The sequence below is a fragment of the Pituophis catenifer genome, unplaced genomic scaffold, assembly GCF_029215685.1.
Source record: "Pituophis catenifer annectens isolate HBS135680 unplaced genomic scaffold, rPitCat1.0.hap2 SCAF_1, whole genome shotgun sequence".
Taxonomy (NCBI): domain Eukaryota; kingdom Metazoa; phylum Chordata; class Lepidosauria; order Squamata; family Colubridae; genus Pituophis; species Pituophis catenifer.
In genome coordinates, this window is record NW_027256881.1 from 293,862,257 (window position 1) to 293,890,037 (window position 27,781).

General features: G+C 36.9%; 1 protein-coding gene across 1 annotated transcript in view; it reads left to right on the plus strand.

Moving 5' to 3' along the window:
- The window catches only part of NPAS3 (neuronal PAS domain protein 3), a 745,489-nt gene that overhangs the window by 375,707 nt on the left and 342,001 nt on the right, over positions 1–27,781 (plus strand). Inside the window, exon 4 of the mRNA XM_070931372.1 lies at positions 18,770–18,852. Within this exon, the coding sequence (XP_070787473.1) occupies positions 18,770–18,852 (83 nt within the window). The remainder of the gene's footprint in view (positions 1–18,769; positions 18,853–27,781) is intronic.

The following is a 27,781-nucleotide window of genomic DNA, read 5'->3' on the forward strand; positions in this document are numbered from 1 at the left end:
AAAGAATTCTATTCTATTTTATTCTAGACAGTGACCATAAATAGTCAGAATAACAGAATAATAACAGAGTTAGTCCAAAATCCTGCTCAGGCAGGGAACCCTATACCATTTCAGACAAGTGGCTGTCTAGTCTCTTTTTAAAAGCCTCTAGTGATGGAGCACCCACAATTTCTGAAGGCAAGCCATTCCAATGGTTAATTGTTCTCACTGTTCATTTCATTTCACATACAATATTTTTCATTCCTGACAGGCACATCCTTCCAAACCTCACTTTTTGTTTATAAGCAAATATATTTTCACATAATGCTTCAATCTCTCACCTACAAAAGTCCAGGCTGTTACAGTATCCTTTATCTGCTGGTTCTAGTCTTTGTTCATGATTATAAATGCAGGAAAATAACGAATTCCAATTTCTTTTTTCACTGTTTATTAATTCCCGGAATTTCATATTAAGCACTATTTTGCTTTGATAGTTCTAAAATTAGTCCAATTAATTGAAGAGATGCGATAAAAAAGTATGAATCAAAAAGGTATTTGATTGTATTAACAATCAAATAGGTCTATTGATATTATTATGTTGCTGAGGTGCAAGAAGAGCTACATCCACAACAAGCAATAATAATGTAAATTGGATACCCTCTTATGCTTGTTCCATTCCCCAGAAGGATAGACCAAGTAAGTAGAGATGGTGCCAGGCATTATTTCCATTACTTGCCTACTCATAGGGGAGGGTGAGTATGGGGGTTCATTAAGGTCATGGTGCCAAGGGAACTGCTGGTAAGTTTAAAAAGTAAGAAGCTCATTAATATCAATCTAAGATGATAAAAAGTGCATAATTTATAGAGAAGGACATTTGAAAAGTAAACAAGCAGGAAATACTAAATTCCATGAATATAGATGCATGCAGTTCTCCCCACTGACTTAAAATTCATTAAACAATATGCTTTTTAAACCTTTTGGAAAAGGTTTATGAGTCCCTTGTAACCACAGTCTCTACAGGGTAGTGGTGACTTCATTTGCTAATTTTCCGTTCTTTAGCAAAAGAAATATGATTGTACATTCTGTTGTGGAATAATGATTTTATACCCAGTGAACAGAGGAGGGTGATCAATAAAGAGAAAAAAAATTATTAGCTCTGCAAGACTGATGACGGGGTTTAAAAGGTTACAGTATCTATAGGTTCATAGGCAAGAATAACAATGCATCTATTTCATTGGCTGTATGTATGCTATATATGGCAAAGTGTTACTTTGTTGCACATGTACATTCCCTAAATAATCATTAAAAAGATGGCTTGTCATTTTAGAAATGCTGAATTGTCATTTCCCACATTTTGAAGCCCCCTTGACATGTGTAGTAAACTTATAGTAGTTTTTTTCTTCTTTATATATGACATGCTTATCTGGAAAAAATATTGGAGGGGCTTCACTTGTTACAATTTATTTCTAGAGTTCTTCCCATAGAAATAAAAAGGAACCTTTAGACATGCTGAATGTAGCTGAAGTCTTCAAATAGTTATCTTTGTACCATTATTTTACAAATTTCATTCCTTGTTTTCAGAGGAGTGCATATCAGAGACCTGGTCAAAATTTTATCAAATTCAAGGTTATTCCCAAAAATTTTAGTGGAGTCAATTACTATACATAAATGAGGACATGCTAAAAGGTTAAAAATGTATAAATTTCTTCATTTCACGAAACATGACTATTAGCCAAAGTGATTTTATTTTGGTCATATCAATCTTGTATCATTTTTACTGTCTCCTACTGCCTCCCTTCTTCTGTCCTCATGTTGTCAAGTTAGATCCTGATGGCAAAATAGAAGCCTTTTTAAACAAATGGTCATTATTTATATTTATATAGCTATAGAAAACCCTTGGCTCACATTAGGAAAACATTTTGAAACTGTAATAGAGAAAGTAGATGCACTTATGGTACTATCACTAAAGTGTTTGAATTATTGTTTTTGTCTTGATATCTGTACAGATTCCTCTGGATCTGGTTCAGTATAACATTTAGGAAATAACAAGGTTCTCCCAGTCTTCTTCTAGTTTATAAAAAAACATTCTGCATGACACTTCACTCTGCAAAATTTTATTACAGTCCAGGTCAGTCTGACAATTTAGGCAGCAGCATCTAAATTGAACAAATATATAAAATAAACAAATACTACAAAATCCCAGAAAGATTAATTGCAGGCTAGCCAACTGGAAGGATCCCAAGAAACTCCACAAACAAGCCACCTCAAGAATCATTGTGCTAGTTAGTCAGCAAAGAATGTAGACTAGGTCTTTCCAAACATGGCAACTTTAAGACTTGTAGCTGGGGAATTCTGGAAGTTGAAATCCATAAGTCTTTTGCCAAGTTTAGAGACCCTGGCTGTACACCATTACATGAGCTGAAGTTTTTCTTTTCCTAAGCTAATCAGCCTGTGCATTGGTGATACACGTGCGGAGCCCAGTTAAGAGATAAAATTTGATAAATCAACTCACAACAATGGTGATGGGGTAGCTTTTCTTATTTCTAGTATCTTCAAGATGCCAGATCCCACCCCCCAAATATTTTTTTACTACCATTTATTATCATTGTATGTGAATGGTCACTATCCGAGGCAGTTGCTTAAATAAGGATTACCTGTATTTGAACAGGATGTGATGGTATTTGTGTGATTACATCATCACACACATAATTTCCCCCCTCCTTATGCAGGTTCCTATGACTAGCCAGACTAATATTTTTGTACCCCTTTTCCTTTGATTTCACCCTGAACTACAGTAGCATGTTCTGTGTTTATTTCTACTTGTTTTGTTTTACTTTTTTTTAAAATTGAAACTGCTTTCATTTTTTTCCTCCATGAAGGGATTAAGAATTTATCATTTTATATCTTAGAATAATGCTGCTGGCATAACTAGAAAATATATTATTTAGATAATTTCCAGCCTTTTTTCTTCAATAGGAAATGTTCCTTTTCTCTTGAAGCAGAAGAAATCTTACTTTTGGCACTTTGACACATCACTGACTGTTAGAGAACATGAAGCCACTGTTTACTGCTGGTTCCTGAGTGTTAAACAGCCTCCACTGCTTTTATTATACCATTAATTGTACTTAATGTAGATGCATTTGTGGTATGCTTGGCTAAACTCTGAAAATTAACTAGAGGGTACTTTGTTATAAAATTTACTGTAATGAGCTCTGGTGGGACAGGGTCTGTTAAGTTTGAAATTACCTCAGGCCATTTCCAGAGGACTTCTTAAAAAATTTCATATCTGTAGAAGTTTGCAACTAAATAGCCCAAACTCATATTGACATGGAAAGTCTACTCCTGTATGGTATAAGCTGCATTAAATATGAATCTTTAAATGGCAAAACAGTTTTCATGTGGAACATATATAAGCTTTAGCAGTAAATTGACAGAAATGCTGTACCATGTTTCTTACTTGCATACTATGTTGACTGCCTCTACCATTTTAAGTGAGTACAAGTGTTGATTGAGAGCTAGTTTGGTATAGAACACGGGTGTCAAACTCGAGGCGTCACCTTGCCATCATGTGACATTTCACGACGTTTTTCCCTTTGTGGAGCTGGGGTGGGCGTGGCCTGCGCATGACGCATCCGGCCTGCGGGCCACCAGTTTGACACCCCTGGTAAAGGCACAGGGCTAAAAATTCAGAGACTATGAATTCCAATCCCACATTAGGAACAAAAGCCAGCTGTGTGTTCTTAGGCCAGTCACACTCTCTCCCAGCCTTAGAAAGCAGGAAGTGATAAACAACTTCCATTGCCAAGAAAACTGCAGGGACTTCTACAAACAGTTGCCAGGAGTCAACAATAACTTGAAGGTGCAAAATACATATATTTAAGTGGTGCTTATGAGCACATCTTTTGGTATCTCATATACATATACTTGTGATATAAACAAAATTCCACATGGGCTTCTTCATGTAATGCAATGAGTTACATCTTTCTATTAAGAACTCTTCTAATGTGATAGGTAGGTGTTGATAACAAATAAATGTAATATTCTACTAGTTTTTTTAGCCTGAAATCTTCTGATGCATTGGACTCTAACTCCCATAATTCCCACACAGGTCATGTTTGCTGGGAATTATGGCAGCTGTACCTCTCTGGGCACCACTATTTACAGCAAAGACCTCTAATACATATCAATATTATCTATTGATATAGGTAAAAAACATTCGCTTGAATTTTACATATAATTTCCATTCCAAGGCATGTTCAAGCAGGTGTGTCCATGTGTCACAAGTAGCTAAATCAGTTACGGTCTAATCAACAGTATAACTATAGTTCTGCCTCTGTTTTTAGGGCTATATGTTGTATCATTTATCAGCTAAAGTGTCAAATAGTTTTTTTCCATTAATCTAAATAAATCTTCTATACTTCATAGAAATAGGTTCTAAATTTATTCCCTGAAAGTTGGAAGGCTGTCTTACCAGGAACAGCATTCCTAGTTTAGTCTCACCAGCAAAGATCAAGTAGATAATCTTCCCTAGTGTTAGTGTAGCAATTTATCAGGGCTTGCTAGTTAAAAATTTAAGCATGTAGTAATTAGAGGCTTCCAAGCTTGAAATTCATGCACTTTTCCTTTTTTTAATGGACTCAGTAGAAGCTTGTCAAGCTTAGTATTTGACTAATGCAGATTTTATACTCCTTGCTGAAAGCTTCCAAACTCAGTGTGGGTAAAATCTTAAATCACTTTTTGAGCAGGGGTGCTGCTTGAGAGAGAAAATCTGTAAGAAAACCTTGTAGAAGTCTCCATATTACCAAAGGCCATCCAGACAACTTATTGTACTTGTTCACTATTCACTATTGTATAATCAGAAGAACCGTAGCTATTAAATATTACATCTGTTGTCCAGATGGGCTAAAAAAAATACAGCCCATCATGACTGTAGAATAAAATGAACCAGATACCCAAGGGAGAGTTCTACATATGTGTGTGTGTGTGTATCTACATCTATCTATATATCTAGATCTAGATCGATAGATAGATCGATAAATACATAGATGTGTGTGTGTGTGTGTGTGTGTGTGTGTAGTATATGTATATATATATGTGTGTGTGTGTGTGTGTTTTCTGAGGTTTTCGCAGGTGTTTATATGTAGGTCTTTGGTTAATCGGGTTTTCTCCCGCGTAAAATTGGAGGTGTCTTGGCAACGTTTCGTCATCTTCAGGCTGGTGTTCTCGGCTTCGTGCTTCTAGGAGCAATGTGTGTGATCGCAGCTGTTTCTTCCTTTTAACTGCCAGTGGGGGTGTGAACTGATTGGGTGGGAGCTTGGCTGTGTTCTGATTGGGTGGAGGTGTGTTCTGATTGGTTGGGGGTTTGGCTGTGCTCTGATTGGATGGGGGCTTGGCTGTGCTCTGATTGGATGGGTGTGTGTTCTGTTTAGGTGGGGGCTTGGTTGTGCTCGGGTTAGTCTGAGTAGCAGGGGGATTTGAGCTGGTGAGCTGTGTTGCTGTTGTTTAGCTTCGTGTTCGTGGCCGTGCCATCTCTTCATGTTGGGTGTCAGTCTGCTTCATGTATGGATTGGAGGGGTTTAAAGTGGCTAATGATGCAGCTGTGGTCTGGCTTCTGGTCCGTGGTCATGTCTGATCATCAGTGTGGGTTTGAGTCTGCTTTCTGCGTGGATGTGTGGTGGTTACATCCTGTGTGGCTCTTGTGAGTGTGGGTCTGGTGTCATTCTTTGTGTTAGGGACTTGTTTGTCAATAAGGGCGGGTTTCCAAATGGCTGGCAGGCGGGAGGTATCATCTCGTTTATTCATGCTGTGTGGACGTTTTTCTATCTCGATGGCTTCTCTGATTATTCTGTTGTTAAAGTGTTCAGTTTTGGCAATAGTTCTGGTCTTTTTAAAGTCAATATCATGTCCTGTGACTTTGAGGTGTTGGACCAGGGAAGAAGTTGGTTCCTTTTTTCTAACTGAGTTCTTGTGTTCTTCAATGCGTGCACTTATTCTTCTGTTGGTTTGTCCGATGTATGTGATGGGGCAGGCGGTGCAAGGGATTTCATATACTCCTTGATTTTCTAACTCAATTTTGTCTTTGGGGTTTCTTAGGATGGTGGATATTTTTCGGTTTGTGCAGAATGCTGTCTTGATGTTGTGTTTGTGGAGGAACTTGCTGATTCTGTCTGTGGTGCCTTTTATGTATGGGAGGAGGACTTTGCCGTTTTCTTGTTCTCTGTCTTGGATTTTAGTGGGGGTTTCTTTTTGGATTAGGTTGGTGATCTTATTTCTTTGGAATCCATTGGATATTAGTACGTTAGTGAGAGTGTATAGTTCAGTTTTTAGGTGTTGTTCATCAGCTAAGCATTTTGTTCTGGAGATGAGTGTCTTGGCTACGGAGTTGATCTGTGCTGGGTGGTGGTGTGAGAGTGCGTGCAGATAGCGGTTTGTGTGTGTTTTCTTCTGGTAGATCGTGTGTCCTAGGGAGCCATTGGATTTTTTGTAGACTAAGACATCCAGGAAGGGAAGTTGGTTGTTCGCTTCTGTTTCCATGCTGAACTGTATTTTGGGGTGTAAGCTGTTGAGGTGTGTGAGGAAGTTGTCCAGTTTTTCTTTCCCATGTGGCCAGATTATGAAGGTGTCGTCTACGTATCTGAGCCAGAGTTTCGGTTTGTGATCAGATTTTTCTAGAGCTTGGGTTTCAAAGTGTTCCATGTAGAGGTTAGCAATGACAGGTGAGAGGGGTGATCCCATGGGTGCTCCTTCTATTTGTTTGTATTTTTGTCCGTTATAGATGAAGTATGTGTTGGATAGGCAGTGGTTGGTCAGATCTAGGATGTGCTTGGGGAGGTTATATTTGTTTTGGATAGCTGTCAAGGCTTCTTTGATTGGTACTTGGGTGAAGAGGGATATGAAGACCAACCACCGCCTAAGCAGGTGAGGCACTGAGGAAGCAGGAAGAAAAACTGCTGTCCTCCAATCACAACACAGAGTTACAGGCTAACCAGCATACGTCAGCAGCAGCAAATATAGATAAGTGACAGCTCCGACCTCGCAACAGAGATCCCATCGCTTTTAAATGAAACAATAATAATAATAATAATAATTTTATTTCTATACCGCCCTTCTCCCGAAGGACTCAGGGCGGTGTACAGCCAATTTAAAAACACAAGACACAACAATAATTAAAAATTAAAATAATTAAATAGATTTGGCCGATTTAAAACCCCAAAAATTAAAATACCCCAATTTAAAATTATTATATTGACAGCCCTGCCTGGCGGAACAACAGGGTCTTCAGTGCGCAGCGGAACACCCGGAGGTCGGAGTTCTTACGTATTTCCGGGGGCAGTTCATTCCACAGGGTTGGGGCTCCCACAGAGAAGGCCCTCCCCCTGGGTGTCGCCAGCCAACATAACTTGGCTGATGGCACCCTGAGGAGACCCTCTCTGTGGGAACGGACTGGTCGGTGGGAGGCTATTGGTGGCAGAAGACGGTCTCGAAGGTACCCGGGTCCTATGCCATGGAGCGCTTTAAAGGTGGTAACCAATACCTTGAATCGCACCTGGAAGACCACTGGGAGCCAGTGCAGCTCGCGCAGGAGGCGTGTCCCGCGGGCACAATGAGGTGCGCCCATAACCACCTGCACGGCCGCATTCTGGACCAGCTGGAGCCTCTGAGTGCTCTTCAAGGGGAGCCCCATGTAGAGAGCATTACAATAGTCCACCCGGGAGGTGACAAGGGCATGAGTGACCGTGCGCAAGGCGTCCCGGTCCAGAAAGGGCTGCAACTGGCGGATCAGGCGAACCTGATAAAAGGCCCCCCTGGCCACGGCCGTCATATGCTCTTCTAAAGACAGCCGTGCGTCCAGGAGGACACCCAGATTGCGCGCCCTCTCTGTGGGGGGCAAAGATTCACCCCCAATAGTCAGCGATGGCACCTGCTGACTATATCGGGACGCCGGTAGCCACAGCCACTCGGTCTTGGAAGGGTTGAGTCTGAGCCTGTTCCTCCCCATCCAGACCCGCACAGCCTCCAGGCAGCGAGACATCACATCAAGGGCATCGTTGGGGTGGTCTGGGGTGGAGATGTACAGCTGAGTATCATCAGCGTACAGGTGACACTTCACCCCAAAACCACGGATGATCTCACCCAGCGGCTTCACATAAATGTTGAACAGAAGAGGCGAGAGGACCGACCCTTGTGGCACTCCCCATGCGAGATGCCTCGAGGTCGACCTCTGCCCCCCTGCCAACACGAACTGCGAGTGGCCGAAACAAGAGCCTGAAGATGACAGGGTTGTGAGCCTGTTGAAACGTTGCTATAAGAAAAACTTTTAAAGTCACTGGTAGGATTTTAGCTGAGGTTTTAAAGACCTTGCAGAGTGCTCTGTAAGGATTTTTAGAAGATTTTAAGATGGGATTTTAACCAGAATTTTAAATATTTTAACCAACTTATTTACAATGATGCGGGAAAACACCCGAGATTTTAATTATATATATATATATATATATATATATATATGTTTTCTCAGGTTTTCGCGGGTGTTTGTATGTAGGTCTTTGGTTATTCGGGTCTTCTCCCACGTAAAATTGGAAGTGTCTTGGCGACGTTTCGACGAAGTCTCATTCGTCATCTTCAGGCTGGTGTTCTCGGCTTCGTGCTTCATATATATATATTGTATATTGTTTAAAAATGGTGGGGGATATATATCGGTACATAGAATTCCGTAATATGTCTGAAAAGTTTTGTAAGCTAAATGAGAAATATCAATGTAAATATCATTTACATTACATTAAATAGCATTTTATGTAAGCTATGATGAGAAATGTAAATAGCATCTCAAATACATGGTGCTATGGAATGACCAACTAAAGAATGGATGTTTAAATAGAGTAATGTTTATTCTAAGTCAATGTTTCTGAGAAACCTCAGCAACTTTTCTGTGAACTTCAACTCCCAGAATTCGCATCTTAAACTTGCTGTGATTGAGAAACACTGTCATAGTTTGATTTTATAGAGACATAATTGATAGAGCCGTGATGGCGAATCTATGGCACACGTGCCACAGGTGGCACGCAGAGCCCTCTCTGCGGGCATGCCAGCCGTTGCCCCAGCCCAGCTCCACCGTGCATGCCTGAGCGTCTCCCGCCGGCCAGCTGGTCTTCAGGTCTCTGCCACACATGCGCAAGGGCGGGTCTTTCCCCGATCTCTGTAGGTTCTACCCTCCACAGGTGCCTCTCCATGGCAGGAATGGAGGAGAAAGCTAAGATGCGCTGGGGGGGAAAACTGCAAAGATTGGGGAAGGCATGGAAGGCAGGAATGCAGGAGAAAGCTAGGACGCGCTAGGGAGAGAAACTGTGGAGATCACGAGCCCCCCCCCGATGCCCCGTTTTGGGCCTGAAAACCCTCCTGCACCAAACTGGAAGCCAAAATGGGGGCTGGGGCGCATGCGCAGGTGGACGTGCGCAGGGAATGTGTGCGCATGTGCAGGGGTGGGGCCAGTGGTGAAATGTAAAATTTGTTACTACCAGTTCTATGGGCATGGCTTGGTGGGGGGGTAATATGACTGAGTGGGCGTGGCCAACTTTTTTTTTTTTTTTTACTTTTACATCTTTGGCTGAAGAGATTGTAAAAAAAATGCTTTTAAAGCCTCCCAGCTGACTTGCCTGATCGGCAGAGGCTTTCTTTATTTTTAAAGCCTCTGACGATCCTAGCTGACTTGACTGATTGGCAGAGGCTTTCTTTTCTTTTCTTTTTTTTTTTAAGCCTCTGACTATCCCAGCTGACTTGCCTGATCGGCAGAGGCTTTTTTTCCTTTTAAAAACATTTTTTCTATAACCTCTTCGGCCGAAGAGGTTGTAGAAAAAATGCTTTTAAAAGCCTCTGATGATCCCAGCTGAGCCGCGCGATCATCAGAGGCTTTTTTTTAACTTTTAAAAGCATTTTTTTGGCCAAAGAGGTTGTAGAAAAAAATGCTTTTAAAATTTTTAAAAAAGTCTCTGATGATTGCGCAGCTCAGCTGGGCAATGGGGGGGAGGCAGGGATTTTTGCTACTGGTTCTCTGAACCACCCGCCTCCATCTCTACTGGATGGGGCAATCCAGTCCGAACTGGGAGCATTTCATCCCTGGGTGGGGCGCATGTGCGGGGGCACTCACATTGCATTTTGGGGATTGGGGCATGCATGTGGGCATTTGCGCTCATGTACATGCGCTTTGGGCACTTAGCACCAAAAAGATTAACCATCACTGTGAAAGAGTCATAGTTTGCTTATCTGTGGTTTATTAAATAAGGTACAATGGGTTCAGTTCAAATTTCATATTAAATCATTAAACTATAGTTTACAAACCATAGGACATAGGTACACCAAAACACTGTAAAATACATGGTACATCAGAATGTATGAATGTAGGCTTAACTTTATCCAACAGCTTAATGACATCACCAGCAAGATGTTCTGCTAATTTTTCTCTGAAGATATATTGAATACACATCGGAGAGAAGCTTATTGTAGAACCAGTTTACTTTATGGTACTTACTTGCATAGGAGGGAAGGGAAGGCTTTGCTGGGCTGCTAAATATGAGTGTTGCTTTCTTTGTATTATGTCTAATATAAGTGAAACTGTTTAGCATTCTAATTGTTTCTACCAAATTTGAAAGAAATGTAAAAGAGAATATATCCAGGTTGTGGGCTAAAAAGAAATAATCCTTGGAGTTTTGACTAAAATATATGGCTTGGATGATGAAAATTTTCTCCTTTTCCACTCTAATACATTAAATAAAAGAGCTGTTGCTCTTATTTAATATGTTAGCAATTGTTAGCATTGCTTCTCATTTAGCAATTTTTATACTTCCCTCAGGTTTAGACTTCTTTGATAAATATATTCCAGAATTAAAGAAGATGAAATATTTGCAGCCACCAAATTTATAAATAACTCATATCTTGTTTTGCAACACTGAAATCATATACCAATGAATGACAGACAGTATTACAGTTCCATAGGCTATTGGCCATGTAGCTGCTGTTGAAGAAATCCCATAATTGCAAGTTGTGAATGGATATGAGAGATGACAATCAACAACTTTAAATGAAAATGTAGGGAATCTTCATGTTCATCCACTGGAAGTAGAAAATGACTACATGAATGTAATGGAAAGAATTAGTAAAGTTACTTTAAATAGAAATTAAGTTCAGTTATACTGACTACTACCTAAAACATAACCTGTTCCCCAGCTCCAGTGTATCTTAGCTGCACTTATGTAATAGAACTGTGATGGTGAATCTATGGCATGTGTGCCCGAAGTGGCACGTGGAGCCATTTCGCGTGGCACACATGGCGTTGCCCGTTCCTCTTCTGGGTTTCTGGCATGCATGTGCATGTGACAATCAGCTGGCCTTTGTGCGTGCGGCAGTGCTGGAAACCAGAAGAGCCAGCTAGTAATTTACTGGCCAGCACACATGTGTGTGCCGGAAACAAGAAGTACCTTATCCAGTGCGTGCATGCCAGCTGGGCAGCTCCTCTTCCTGGTCGCAGCCATGACGAGTACACGAAGTGCTCCCTTTTTGTCACTCAGTGCCAAAAAGGTTCGCCATCACTGTAATAGAAGAACCATCCTTAGAAATGTCAGTGAAGATGACAAAGTGGTGGGTTGCTTCTGCCTTTTAGAATAAATCATCAATAGTAAAACAAAAAACAAAATCAGTCAAGAAATGCACCACATTTTAACACTTGATACAGCAGTCATAAAAGCCTTGGAAAAGATTCAAATGCTGATATGGCTATACCTACAAAGATCAGATTATGCAAGCCATGGCATTCCCTGTGGCACTCTATGAAAGTAATAATTAGATTTCAAAGAAACAACACAGGAAGAGCATTGACACTTTTGAATGTTGGTGTTCGAGAACATTCTTGAGCATATTGTGGACAGCCAGGGAAAAAACAAAGTAATAAATCATCAAAGAAATCAATCACTCATTCAAGGCACAAATGACCAGGCTCAAATTATCCTATTTCACACCCATTATGCAAAGACCCATCTCTCTGAAAAAGGCTGTAATATGGAGACAGATGGAAGGAAAAAGAAGAGGAGATCAACAACAATGTGGCTAGAACTGGTTGCAGTAGCAATGAACAATGTTCCAATGTTGGATTTGCTGAAATTGCTGTAAGAATAGACATCGACTTGATGGCACATATATCCCCCCCCAAAAAAAATGCTGGCTGCGAAATTCTATGTACCAGTAATCTATTAAAAATAATACTTTTGAACTGCTGCTGGGGAAGTATTGTCAAATTAGTTGTAGAAAAAGCAAAGGGCTTTATTTTTGTTGCAGAGCCATAAATAATCCATTAAGAGTAGTCAATCAAAAGATTAAATTAATAGTATTCCATGCTAAAGCTTTGTGTAAGAAATTAAAAATAGATGTATAGGATAATGTATCAATTTCTATAGAACTGTTCTATAGTCAACTCTAGAATGTTTGATTAGATGCACAACTTCCATTCTGGATGATGTACAATTAAAACATAAAAATCTTAGTGTCCCAACAAATCACACATCTAACAATCAACCAGGGCTCCATAACCACCCTCCACAAGGGCCTGGGAGAAAAATCATTTTTTTATGGGAGCTACACAGATATCTAGATGGATATCATCCCAGAAAGTGCTTCAATTAAAAAAAATGCATCTTCCTGGGTCCTGATAAAAGCATTGTTTAATTGAGGTAGACCAACTCTTGCCCATCTATCCACATGGGCATGAGAGATAGCCACTCTCTCAAATAACTTGACTCTATTTAAGCAGAAGTGAAACATTACTATCTAGAAAACAAAAATTAAGACTCGAAGATGTGAATGCTCAGTTGGGCAAGGCAGCCCTTCATATTTGTTCTGATAAAAATGAGTAAACTTACTTAGTGTTTGCCTATCCATTTTGTCTTGTTTTTAAATATCTAGTTCTCTAAAAATCAATTTTATCTATATCAAGACAATCCACAATAAATACTGTCTTGGATTCATGTCCAATTTGAATTTAACTTATATAGATATTTTATAGTAAATGAAGGCAAATCCCGTAATGGGAAAAAAAGAAATATGGATAGTCTTGTAGCTCATTAAAAATGTGTCATTCATTGAGTCAAGGGCAAATTATGGCAATAAAAGACAAATAAAGTTTTGGCTTAATTGTTGAAATATGTTGACTTTCTCTGTATTTATATTTCACTTAGGACAGAAATGTCTGATGTTCAGCCATAGGCTGTGTTTTTATTCTTTTTCTTATTTCCAGTTTTCAGATGACTTCTTATTTGAGTTAAAGTTGACTATTCAATCTACTATCATTCTCTGAGTTATGTGACTATTTTCTTTGTTCACTTTGCTCATTATTTGTCTTGTTCTAGTTTTGTAAATTTTATTTCTCTTGTAAAGTCTCTTAATATATGAATTTGCAAATTCTCCAGTTCACCCCCCCGTTACATTGGTGCTTTGTTTTTAACATATATGTACATTGCTTTTGGAACATGCAGACCCAAAATAAGACTTTGTGTGTGTGTGTGTGTGTGTGTGTGTGTGTGTGTGTGTTTAAAAATTGCTAAGGTAGTAGTTTCCCAAGTATTATGAGGGTTTTCAGTAGAAATATATATATTTTAAAAAAATCTTACACTAACATTAAAAAAGTCTGCTGGCAATAACATTGTGTCTCTAACATACAGTACAGTATATTTCAGGAATGCGTGTATTGTATCCTGCTTCATGTAGATCCTGCTGTTTTTGACATACTTGTGGCATACAAAAGCCCTGTGGATGAATGGAGCATTAGATTGGAAGTAATAAGGTTGTGCCTGACTTACCTCAGCATTTGTAGCAGATGTTACAAATGTCATAAACATGAACCTTAGGGATCAGGGAAAAAAATCAAGACAACAGATTTAGACTTTTTTCTTTACAAGCTAGTGCAGTCTGATGCTATATAGTGGCACTCTGACTTGATGTTAATATCCTGTCCTTTTTCCCTGGACACTGTTGTATGAGAGCAGAGAAAGCTTTCCTAAGCAAATATGCAGTTTCCACAGGCAACTTAAACTGAGAGCTGAGAGCTTTTTTCAACAAACCAAAAGAAGAAAGGATTTTCTTGACCATGTTTGTTTTAAGCTTGATTATGGGGATTTGGGTTCATGGAGAAAGTTCTTAAGTAAGGAAACAGCGCCATTTGTTGTCTTCCAGCACTGCCGCACACTAACACAAATTATTTTCTGGCAATTCTATTTAATTGAATGTAATATGCTGTGCAGTTGTGGTTCATTTTGTCACAACTGGAGTAAACAGTTAAAACATTTATGTAGGGATGTAGTAGATCGAAGTTCATAAGCAGTCAGGAAGGTCTCATATATGTACTCTTCCTGAGCTGGATTAGCAAATGGTTGCAGTTGATGCAAACCCAGTATTTTTGCCTTCTCTTTTTCCTCACTCATTTGCTCTGTCTTCTCCATGATCATTGCATATCAAAAGTATGTAATGTTGAGTTCAGTAATGTTTTCTTCCAGATAAACCATATTGTAAATTTATATATGCTTAGAAAAGAGTCCCTCTGGGATTCAGTCAAATTAATTTTTAAAGGTGAAAAATCATTAAAAACTCTTCTATGCCCTGTCTCTCTGGTGCTTCTCGGTGTCTCTGATCCAACTACACTCTTGGCTGGATGGAACTATGACTCGGGTTCTGAAATTTCACAGTTTTCTTCTGCACTAATGCTAAGGCCTGGTGTTTGTTTTATTTTTTGCACCTACTGATATGTCAGGGAATTTGCGCAGCAGGTATCCAAATGGAGTCAGAGACGCCGACACAAACTTGCAGTTTTATATAAATAAATATCTTTACATTAAATAAGATAGGCAAACAGGAGCATCGTCAGGTAAATCAACACAGCAGGAACATCATGAGGTAAATTACAAAGAGCACACACAGCACACAGAGGGAAAAACACGGGAAATAAGGAAACTCCCCCTTTTCATTCACAGCAACCAATCATAGCTCAAGTTGCCTCATGTGCCAGCTCTCTTTAACCAATTAGCTATAACTGTGTGTTCTTACTCATTTTCCAATCCTTCACTGCTCCAGATACTAAAATTTAAATAGCTTAACATAATGTTTTGTAAACATATTTAATATCACAGGAATGGAATCATCTTTCAGAGCATTGGAAACTGGCTGACCGCTCTTTGGTGTTGCCTAAAATCAAAGCTTTTGGCATATTTTTTTTAAAAAATACTTTTATCCTTATGTTAATAAATGACCCTATGTTAAGTATAGCAAATAACAAGAAATACACTTGTATATATCACCTTGATTTCCTTTCTGAAATCAAGATGACAAAGTGTTGGATTTAGAGCATTCAGCTTCTCTAAGTTTTAGGGTAATACATTATTTCAGCAGGAAATTTGTTGCTCGATATAAAAAGTGCAGTGTTTCCTGCAAAGAAATTAAATATTCAAAATGCTACATTTTCAAACCAAAATCCTTGTCTACTCTTAGTGGATGTCCTATGTCTTTCGGCACTGATAATGCAAATGCCTGTTACAAATCATTTCTCTAGAATTTCTTCTCACTAGATTGATCAATGATCACAGGTTGATTCCAGAAAAGAAATCCACTGCTTTCAGTAGCAGATACTGAACAGATTGGCCGAGGTACATCTTTGTTGTGTTTGCCAATAAGTAATGAGTGTTGTCACTGGGTTCACTATGTGTAAAATAAGAGTTTTTGCAAAAATATTTCTTCCAGTAATGTAGTAAACTTGCAGATATAGAAGATTTATTCCAATCTAACAGTTTCTTGCAGGCCTGAGAGCATATGCCCTGAGCTCTCTTGTTTACAAGATTTTGTCTGTTTACTGGCAAGAAAGGACCAGTTAATGTACTAACAATTCTCCTGCATTGAATTGGAAGGCCACACATGTATTTGAGTTCTGTATTAGAACTCAGTAATAAGAGATTATCTCTGCTGATATTGACAGGCATAACGGAAGCTTTTTTATGATATCTAATTTTGTTTCTGGAGGTAGGAAGATACCTCACTGCTGCTTATATATTACTTCATGCTACATTTTGTGCATAGCTGCATATATTAGTATTATAATCTTTACATTTCAGCATGTATCTGCTTAATAACAAAAGCTCTTTTTTCTGACCCCAATGGGTAGTTGTACTACATGAAGTGAAACCTAGGACTCTTTCATTACAATAAACCACGACATATGAGTGTAACATGGTCTATTTTTGTATGTTCTGTAGCATTGTTAGGGATATTAGTGCAATTACTTATTGTAACATATTTATACTTTTAGAACTTCTCTGATCATTTGTAAATTTGGCAGTACCTGCTTTTGATTAATTTCCTGCCCCCCCCTAAAAAGTAACAATTTTAGGAAACTAAATAAGGAATGTGTGGAAACAAATGTTTATGGAGTCGTTCCATAGCATCTAAGCAACAGTTTCAGTAGCCATCTCAATGTATTTTATGCAAACCAACTGCAGATCAGATGGACATGCAGCAGAGGAAATTTGAGGCACAGGGAGGACATTGTATTGTTTTCTAACCTACCATCACAACTTTGTTACAGCTCCGTAAAGCCTAGGCTTCAGACTTATAGTAGTGCTTGGCAGAGACATTCTGTATTTTTTTTTCCTGTCATTTCTCATTCAGCTTGATGAAAGAGAATTTGCTTTAGAAATGATTTCAAAGGAGAACAGCTTTTGGCAAAACTCCAAGTGCTACGTTTTTGCATTAGATGACCAAATTATATATATATATATATATATATATATATATATATATATATATATATATATATGTATGTATGTATGTATGTATGTATGTATGTATGTATGTATGTATGTATGTATATATATATATATATCTGCCATCTTTCTAATTTCCCACATTTCAGTTGCATTCCAAGGGAAGATATTATGAGAAAACTTGTTCCATTGGGCATTTTCAATATCAATGCCACTGTCTGTGATAAGAAAAAAGCCTTCCTTTGAGAAACTGTGGAAGAATTTCTCCTAGAAAAAAAGGGCATGCAATGCCCAAGAAAGGACATTTGTGCTTTGTTTTATTTTATTTTATAAGATATCTCTTTGCCAGGAGATAAAACATTTGATGAGCAGAAGTTGTTTAGAAAAGAAATATAGATAATTTTATTTTCCCCAAAACTTATATTTCCATCATGTCTTTGTTTCATTTGCACAAGAGAGGCTGATCTTTAAAAATACAATATAAGGCTGCAATAAAGAGTTTCACCCAAATTAGGGCAAAAGATGGTGCATTCTCAATTGTACTTTAAGGTTTAATAAAACAACATTTCTTAACAAAGGAATGTTTTAACAAATACAAGCAAATTTTATAATTTAATCCATACCAGGAGAAAAACAAGTGGCATCCATTGCATACATTTGGTGTTGCCATAAGCAGCAGAGAAATTCTTATTGTGATCATATTGTAAATGAGGAATTAATAATTTCACATACATTGGACTGACATTTCCCATGTCAGAACCATATATTTAATGTTCCTAAGGTTTGGCTTGGGGATGTGGTGGCTCAGTGGCTAAGACGCTGAGCTTGTCAATCGAAAGGTCGGCAGTTCAGCAGTTCGAATCCTGTTCGAACTGTAACAGGGTGAGCTCCCATTACTTGTCCCAGCTTCTGCCAACTTAGCAATTCGAAAGCACATAAAAAATGCCAGTAGAAAAATAGGGACTACATTTGGTGGGAAGGTAACAGAGTTCTGTGCGCCTTTGGCATTTAGTCATGCCGGCCACATGACCACGGAGATGTCTTCAGACAGTGCTGGCTCTTTGGCTTTGAAACGGAGATGAGCACCGCCCACTAGAGTCGGGAATGATTAGCACATATGTGCGAGGAGAACCTTTACCTTTAAGGTTTGGCTTAGAAGATTGGACACTTTCCTTCTTATTTTAATATATAAAAATATTTGATATTGGCTTACTAAATATTAACCACACTATTTGCACTGAAGATATTACTTAGTATGGTAACGTTGTATTTTTCAACGTTAGAGCTACCGATATTCTCTTCTATCAGTACTATTGTTTGGGTTTCTTCTGTATTTTTATTTCCTGCAGTCCTAAAACTATTTTTGACAGTGCTGTCATTGAAGTGTACTTCTTCAAATAAAGGTTGAAGCTGTTTTATAGGATATATTTTTATTAACTTTTCAAGGTTATAATTTTCTGAGTTCTTTTTTCCAAAAATCATTTGATAGAATCAAGCTAATAAAAAACTTCAGGATTTTTTTCTGTGCATTTTTTTTCCCGTAGGTGGGTATATTGCTCAACCAAGGAAAGATGCTTATAGTCTCAACATGCTCTGTTTCTCTTCTGCTCTTCTATAACTGATCAATATAACAATAGCAAAATATGTATGCTTGAGTATAATCATTCAACTTTGTATCAAGTTAGATAAATTCTGGAGCTTGTATAAATTTATTTTGATTATGGAGATACATGTGTAAGTAACCTGTGTCTGGAATATTGAACAACCTTTGAATACAGTCTTCCACATAAAGAAATAAAGTGGAGAATTAGGGCTCCTTTGTTTTTCATAGAATTATATTTTTTCCCTAATCATAATTTTTCAAATGTTAAGGTTGTAGAAAATATTAATTAATTAATAATAATAATAATAATAATAATAATAATAATAATAATAATAATAACCTAAATTGGGATGCATTGTGATTAAATGTGCAGAGATTGCAACATAATCCCTTTTTTATTCAGTTATAGGTGCCCAGCGCAGGAGAAGCCCCAGTGCCCTTGCCACTGATGTATTTGAGTCACATTTGGGAAGTCACATTTTACAGGTAAAAGCACTGGCTTTGCAAAAAGAAAAAAAAACAAATATAAAAGTTTAACATGTTTAATAGCATGATATAAGACACCTGTCAAATATTTGGATATTGCTATTACTATTAGAGCCTATACAGTGAGGGTTTGTTTACATATTCTTTTTTTTAAGTGAATGGTTAAGAGAATGTTAATGAGAGAAGGAGGGCAAGTATTATTTTTACTGTAATAATTTAAAACTGAGCACATTAGTTGTATAAGTTGTGCAATAGCTGTTGGTTTCCCAAAATGTCTATATATATTTAAGTATTAACTATTTTATGAAAAAGAATTTTTAATCTTGTTCACATGTAGATTTTCATTTTTCTCCTTCTATTGTAGTTTTTCAGCACTATTGCTTCAACTGTTGTATTCATTGTGCTATCTATATTCCTTTAAAAGACGGCATGCCTTTAATGCCTTAGATAAACAATATAGTATTCCTCCAATTTTTTTTTAATAGTATCTATGGAAGAAACTATCTTGACAAATGTTGTGCATCAGTCATGTGTTTTCATGTTGTTCTGACACAAGATTCCTAGTAGAATCTCATTTTGATCAGAATCAATATATTTCTTCACTGTAAGCAAAATATAAAAATCTATTATATCATGAACTTTGCTTCTTTGAAAATAATTTCTATACCTGTATATTAAACTTTGCATCCAGAAGAAAATATTACTTTAAATTAAGCAAAGGGCTGAATCCAGATGTCCTAATAAATCTGTTATACTATATTATAAATAAGACAAGACTTGTACCCTCCTCGGAGTTTTCTATCATTCTTTGCTAAGGTCCCTATCTTTTGTTGCTATATTTTTGGTGATTTCTTGAACAATAATTGGCAAAATGAATGGCAAAGTAAGTTTCTCAAGAAAACCAGGATAATTGTAATGATTTTTATTTTTCAAATGGATGGATTTCTTATGCATATGATCTTGGTAAAGATCATTTATCTTGCATAGCTTTATTTTTGTATGTGATCATAACAATATTTTGCATACATTTAAAAAAATTATGCTGGTTTTGGTTGAATGTGATTTGATACAGTTTTACTGTCTGTTCTGAAAGAGGAGGAAAGGAGATGTTTGATTTATTATCACTAGTATTAATAATAATGACTATGCAATCAACTATAATAATAATAACAACAACAACAACAACAACAACAACAACAACCTTTAGCATCATCAAACAATAACGTCTGCCTATCCCAGGTCCTTGGGAAGGACTTAGAGGGATAAAAATACCAAATCCAGTCTAAACAGCTGGCTGACTGTGGGATGAATCATAATAGTATTAAAATAATGTGAGAGTTTGGAAAGCATAATAAAATCATGAACATAAAATCATAAAAACATATGTTTATTATTTAATAAATGTATATGCCATCCACTCTTGCTCGATAGTTATATGGACAGCATATAAATTGAATAAATAAATAAATAAATAACAATATATTTATAATATATAAATAGCAAAAAGAGTTCTTCTGACTATGACTGTGTTATAGTCCTTGCAAGTGTTAGTTGGAGATATGCTGCCCCCAACCTAGAAGTAGCTTTGGGTCTCAGTATCCTTTGATAGACTTCTTCATGAATATATCCAATCTCCATTTAAAGCCGTGTAAGTTATGTGACAGCCAGTTTGGTATAGTAGTAAAGGCAGCTGGCTAAAAATTGGGAGTCTATTCGTTTTAGTCATGCCTGATCAAAAGCCAGTTGGGTGATCTTTGGCCAGTCACTCTATATAGTTGTTATCACTACAACATAATAATACATTTCATAGGTTAATTATATGTTGTGTGAAGGAGTTCATTTTGTCTGTTCTGAATTTTCTTCCATCCGGCCTCATCGGATGATTCCTGGTCCTAGTGTTTTGAGACAGTTTTATGTGTGCCTTGTAGTCCTTAATTGCCATTGTTCACCATTCTTGTAAGATGCAGGCTCCAAATATTCTAATGCTTTCTCATAAGAAAAGTATTGGGGGTATCTTTTCATTTTGATTGCCCTCTTTTGAATTTTGCTCAGCTTCTTTTCCAAATGTGGTGACTTGAACTGTGCCTGGTATTCCAGATGTGGGAATCACTAATTTACATAAAGACATTACAATGTGGGCTGTTTTCTTTTTTAATCCACTTCTGATGCTCATTAGCATGGACTTTTTCTTATTCATGGCTGCTGCTCAGTTGACATCTTCATTAAACAATCCATTATGACCCCATCAAGATAATTTTCCTGGTTAGTTACAGACTTCTCAGATCCAGTTAGTCCCAAAAAAAAAAAAAAATTAGCTGGTTGAGCCCCAGCATATAAATAGAAATGTTTTATATTTACATTGAAGTACATTTGCCATTTGGTGGATAATTCATTTAGTTTAAAGAGATCTGTCTGGAGCACAAAATCACTTGATCTTCACAAGATTTGGTATCATCCAGAAAGTTGGCCATAGATAATACTTTTTCATTAGTCAGGATTTTTTACGAATAAATTAAAAAATACTTCCCAGAACAGATGTTTGAGGAAACAGAAATTTTATTCCTGTCCGTTCAGTTAGGAGTCTATAAAAGAACATGTCTTATCCCTTGATTTCCAAGTTTACCCAAGAGCTTTTGATAGGCATCAAAGTCAGTTTGAAAATCCAAGTTTATACTATTGGCAGAGTACCTCTGTGTCCCTGAGAAAGTCAGTACAAGTTTAAGTATCTATCCTGTATCTTTTGTAGTAAAGCGATGCAAAGAATTCATTTCGTTTCTTTGTGTGTCAGAAACAAATTATATAATCAAAGCAACAATTGAATCTTTGGGCAAAGGAATATGACTCAATAGCATAACACCAGGAAAAGGAATTGCCACATACAATATAACTGAAAAACTCTGATTGAATTCATAGTAGGAAGAGTTTGTTGAAAATAAAGTAATTAACCAATATACATTTTTTTTCAGTTTTTGTGCCAACATCTTAGTGACTTTGTCTTCACTGTCAGGTAAAATTTATTAACCATGGCTAAGAAAAAATAACCTAAAAATATAATATCATGGCATTTATTTTGATTATTCTATGGAAAATAGATTAATATGCTGATACAAAAATAGGCAATCTGAAGTGCAGTCTTTTTCTTTATGAAGTTGTATAAAGACTTAAGATTACAATGAAGACATTGATTGACCTCATCCTTTTAATATAATCAAGAATGACCAGAAAATGTAAGATTAAATATGGGGGAAACTAAAAGAGAGAGAATATATTTGCATATGCAAATTAGCTTAATTGATCCTGCTTGCCTCTACAGGGATTTTTCATTACAAACTGGAGTGCTACATTGTTCAGCTCATATTGAGTAATTTAGTAACTAATGAGACCAGTTTGCACTAATTTGCATATGATAAATGAGCTTAATTGCAGTAAATAACTTGGAGGCATAATTACTTAATTTTCCTGTGTTGCATGGCTTTTAAGTTCACATATGAACAACTCAAGATAATTCTGCATATTTAAATGTTGCATTTTGAATGTCTTAAACCAAAAGGCATATCTTAGAATGTTATACTGTAAAACAATCAAGTGAGGTTTACTGTACTGCTACTTAAATTGTAGACATTATGAAGTGTTGATCTTTGGATGATTATGATTTTATACACCACAACCTTGCTAATGACTACACATGTGGCAAAAGTACAATGGTGCTTAAAAACCAAGATATTATTTATGTTGGCATGATTCCTGTATCTGTAAAATAATACTTTGGTATACCATACATTATGACTGCTAAGTAAGAGAAATAACCATTTAGAAAGTTGTTTGAAATTATGAATAAAAGTGGGACACAAAGATAATGTTCCTATCTGCAATCTAGATTCTAGGCAATTATCATAAAACCTAAGTACAGAGGTAGGAGTAAATGTGTTTATTACACAACTAAATACAATATAGAGGTTACAGCATATGTGATGCATTCCTCTCTTTGAGGAAAACAGAGAGAATTAAAAGATGCTTTGATTTTTTGAATATTATTTAGAACAGCACGTTTAACAGGTTCGTTCCCAGTGCTTTGCTTTTTCAAGGCTTGGGTTGATGAACAGGATGCTACCAGTGAGGGCTAAAAGAAGCACTCTAGTAACCAAAGATGAAAATTTACAGACAGAAAAGCCTGCAAGTGAAATTGGAGATAGAATAGGACCAAAAGTAGTATCGAATCTACAAAGGATATCAATTTGATAGTTATTTGATGATGGTGTTACAGGAGAGATAAGCAATGTGGGCATCAATATACTTCCAGTATTGTATGTATAAATACCTTTTATGTATCTGGCTACTCGCCTTATTAGATTTTCATTTAAATATTGCTTTAGTTTTCTAAACTGGCATTCAGCATATAGGTATTCCTCGACTTACAACAGTTCATTTGGTGACTGTTCAAAGTTACCACGGCACTGAAAAAAGTGACTTATGATCATTTTTCACACAACCATTGCAGCATCCCCAATGGTCACATGATCAAAACTCAGATGCTTGGCAACTATTTCATATTTATGATGGTTGTAGTGTCCTGGGGGGTCACATGATCAGTTTTTGCGACTTTCTGACAAGCATAGTCAATGGGGAATCCGGATTCATTTAACAACCATATTACTAACTTAACCAATGCAATGATTCACTTAACATCTGTGGCAAGAAAAGTTGTAAATGGGGCAGAATTCACTTAACAAATGTTTGACTTAGCAACATAAACTTTGGACTCAATTGTGGTCGCAACTCAAGAGTTTCCTGTACTATTTCGGGGTTCTGCATATATATTCCTAAACAATGTTGTGTAGATGCATCTGTCAATTTGGGGCTACAGTTGCAATAGTCTTGTTTGAATACAGCAAATGATTCATTAACACCATGGAACTTTATGCATATTATCCTTCCAAGTACCTGTTAAATACATATTATTATACTTTAACATCCATATCACATAGATTTTGATATATATGGATTTATCCAGAGTATACATTGTTGCCAAGCTAAATAATATTTTTGCTTCAGCTATCTTTGAAAGCTACTGGAAAAACCCTCTAAATCTATAGAAACTGTTTTATTGTTGTTAATTATTCAAGCAGGATCTCTGAAAACTATCCCTCCCTCCCTCTCCTCCCTCCCTCCCTCCCTCCCTCCCTTTCTTCCTCCCTCCCTCCCTCCCTCCCTCCCTTTCTCTCTCTTAATTTAATTTAATTTAATTAATTCAATTGCTTTCTTGCTCTCTCTCTCTCTCTCTCACTTTCTTTTCTTTCTTTCTCTCCTCCCTCCAACTCTCTCTCTCTCCCCTTCCTTCATACCTTCTATCCATTCATCCATCCATATTATTTTAAAAATGCATCTCAATAAAGTGAGAGTTTCTACAAGATATATTGGATTTCACAGAGAGCAAGTATAAGGAGTCTATCTGAACTATACATGAACTGTGGAGTATGTTGCATAGTCCTTGTAAATAACTGTCTCAGAACAATCCTTCTCCTTGAAATAGTTTGTTTGTTGAATTACTATCCTCTCATTTTATTTGTGCACAAGATAGCTAACGATAATGACATTGAACCAAGGTAGCTAATGATAATAAAACAATTAATATGGAAGCAAATTACAATTGACCATAAACAGTTTTTTTTTAAAAAAACCACAATGAAAACATTTTAATATAAAGAAAGAATAGCAATTAAATCCATCTCAGCAAATTAATCAGTTTCTTCTTCTAAGTGCTTCCTGAATGGTTTTGTGTGCAGGTAAAATACAAGAAATGGAGCAAGCATCACTCCACAGACAAGGGGAATGCCCATTCAGACATAGTGCCAGTAGTAGCAAAACTAAGTGCCATTCCTGAAACTCTTAAAACTTGAGAAGATTCCTGTGAAAGAGTGTTTTTCAGCAAGTGTGAATATAAACTGTATTCAGTTTTATAGTCATAATAAGCATTTTATATTGTGCCAAAAAAACTCAGTATCCGGTGACTCTTATTTATTTATTTAAAATATTTTTTTATCATTCCCTACACTATGTAAGTCTGAGCAGCTGACTTTAATAGATAATTAAATAGAAAAAATTAAAAACTCAGGTGTCATACAATCCATCACAAAACCACAAATGCTTGGCACCCTTCCCTCCGGACTCAGCACCTGAGGGAAAAATGAAGTCTTAATGGCCCTTCAGAAGCAAGGAGCATGGAGGGCCCTCCATGCCACTGGGGAAAGGCTATTTCTCAAAGTAAATCTAGTTACAGGAAAGACTTGCTATTGCTAGATCCCAACAGGTGATAGCATTTAAGAGACAGCTCCTGGAGTAAGTCCATCCAATCCAATCCAATCTGGAAGGAAGGGTAGGTAGCAATAGCATTTAGACATTCACCATTTCACAGTACTTTACAGCCCTCTCTAAGCGGTTTACAGGGTCAGCATATTGCCCCCTACAACCTGGGTCCTCAGAAGGAATCAGAAGGCTGAGTCAACCTTGAGCCTGTGAGGATCGAACTCCTGGCAGTGAGCTGAATTAGCCTGCAATAGTTAATAGTTAGCCTGCAATGGTTAGACACTGCACCACCACGCACAACGTTCTCAGAGAGAGAAAAATGGACTTGCAGATAACCTGGCCCTTTGCCACATAGATCTTTAAAGGGGATAACCAGCAACTTGAATTGTGCCAGGAAAGAAAGTGGGAACCTGTGCAACTTGTACAGTAGCAGTGTGATTGCTTACAGCAGTGTTGAATATTGTAAGCCTCTCAGAGTTGCTTGATAGTGAGATGGGTGTCAGATAAATTTAATACAGTAAATAATTTCTTTTTTTTTTCACTTTTCACTTAATAAAGTAAACTGCTATGGCAATCCATTGCCAAATTTCATTTAAAATGTAGCTGCATATGTCTCTAGGAAAAATGCTATATAATAATGTAATTTTTATCTCACAGATGTACTGGGGTAATAAAATAAATGTCTTCATTGGTCTGTAGCGATTATTATTTCTTTTTCTATATCAACTTGCAAATTTAAACTAAACCAGAATTAGAATATTTTTTTCATTGATTTATCTTATTTTTACTATTTTTCTCCCAAATACATTATACTTTCTGAATAAGTAGTCTGATCACTATAAATTATGGCATTATCCTCTTATGTCCTTTGTTGCTTAGTTATATAGAGCCAGTCATGTGTTAAAACTCTAAATGACCTGGATACTGACTATCTGACGAACTGCATCTCATACTATTAACTTGTTAAGATCACCAGGGAACAGGTTCATATTAAGAGGCAGTTTTAGAGCTCTTTCTCTAGTTGACAGAAAGCATGCATGGGGGAAGCAAGGGGGTTAAAGTGGTGAAAGCAGCATTTCAATGTATTCTGGCATTGCAGGTGCATTGTGGCACATCGAAGAGAACTGGAATTTACAGCACAGTGCTGAATTGGTCATTTTGATACTAGTGGTTAGCATATTGGAGAGAGTCTTCTCTTCTGTGGCCCTTAAACAATGCAGCATACAGCTGGAGGAGGTGAATTGGGACTTCACTTTTTCATTGTACAGGAATATGGCAAAGCACCATCTTCTTCTACTTTGATTTTATTAACCATATTAACATTAACAATATTGACATTAGTTTTACTACTAATTTTAATAGTGTTTTCTTTATATATTTTATATTTATAGTGTGTGTGTGTGTGTGTGTGTGTGTGTAACTCTGTTACATATATGTGTATGTATATATATATATAAAACTCTGGGAGACTTAAAGTATTATTTGATATTTCACCAACATGCATGCCTACAAATCTTGAAATTTTCCCACTGTTCTTTTTAATGATAATTTTCATGGCATTTGAAAGGCAGTCTGAATGTAAGAGATTTCATTTATTTGGTGTGAATGGGTTTTAATTGCTTTTAATGTTTTAATTTTTAATGTTTTTATATATGGTTTTTAAATGCATTGTAAGCCGCCTTGAGTCTTCAGAGAAAGGCGGCATACAAGTTGAACAAATAAATAAATTTGCAATGCTATCTGCCTATTTATTTCATTCTAGGATGTGATCCCTTGAAAAATCATAATAAAACTGTTATACAATCCCCAAGTTTATATGGTGCATATAAACCCACAATTTATATAGTGCATAGATTGACTTTTAATATTGTGGTCATTACTAAATGGATCGTCTTGCTTTTAAAACATTGCTTAATTCTTCTTATATGAAGCATAGGAAAAATTACTGTTTCATTTTACCTGGATTAGGGTTTCCAAAGTGGTCAATATTGACCCTAAGATTTGATGAGACTAACCATTATTGTTGCTGTTGTTATTCATAGTACTATTAGTTAAAGTAGCATTTATTAAATTATATTCATATAATGAAAGAGTGAGAATCAGTGAACAATCTGAAACTTCATGAAGGGGTTAATGAGTTGAAGAGTTTGAGGAATCCTAGCCTAGGTAGGATTCTGCATGTGCAGAAGCGTTTTCATGACATCAGGGTCAGTGGGTGGGGCCTCACGCCGGTTTTACTACCGGTTCTATAGAACTGGTGTGAACCAGGGGCAACCCACCACTGGCCAAGCCTGCTGTTGGGTTTTGCCTGTTTCCTTGTTATATTCTCTCTTCCAATATTCAAATTTAAAATTGTTTTGCAACACAGACTTGAAGTAGCACCTTTTTAAACCTGTGTTTTAAGCGGCAACCATGGTACATATAGTTTCAACACTGGTTGATACTGTCTGAATTGACATTTCCATACATTATATCAGACCCAAGGAATAGAAATAGGAACTATTTGCAGCCTCCTTGAGGTAGTAGAGGGATTTTCTTATTCCCCGCTACGTACATATACTGTGTTTATGGAAACTTCATTTGGTGTTGATTTTGCCCTGCAAACATCTGTAGATTACTTAAAACA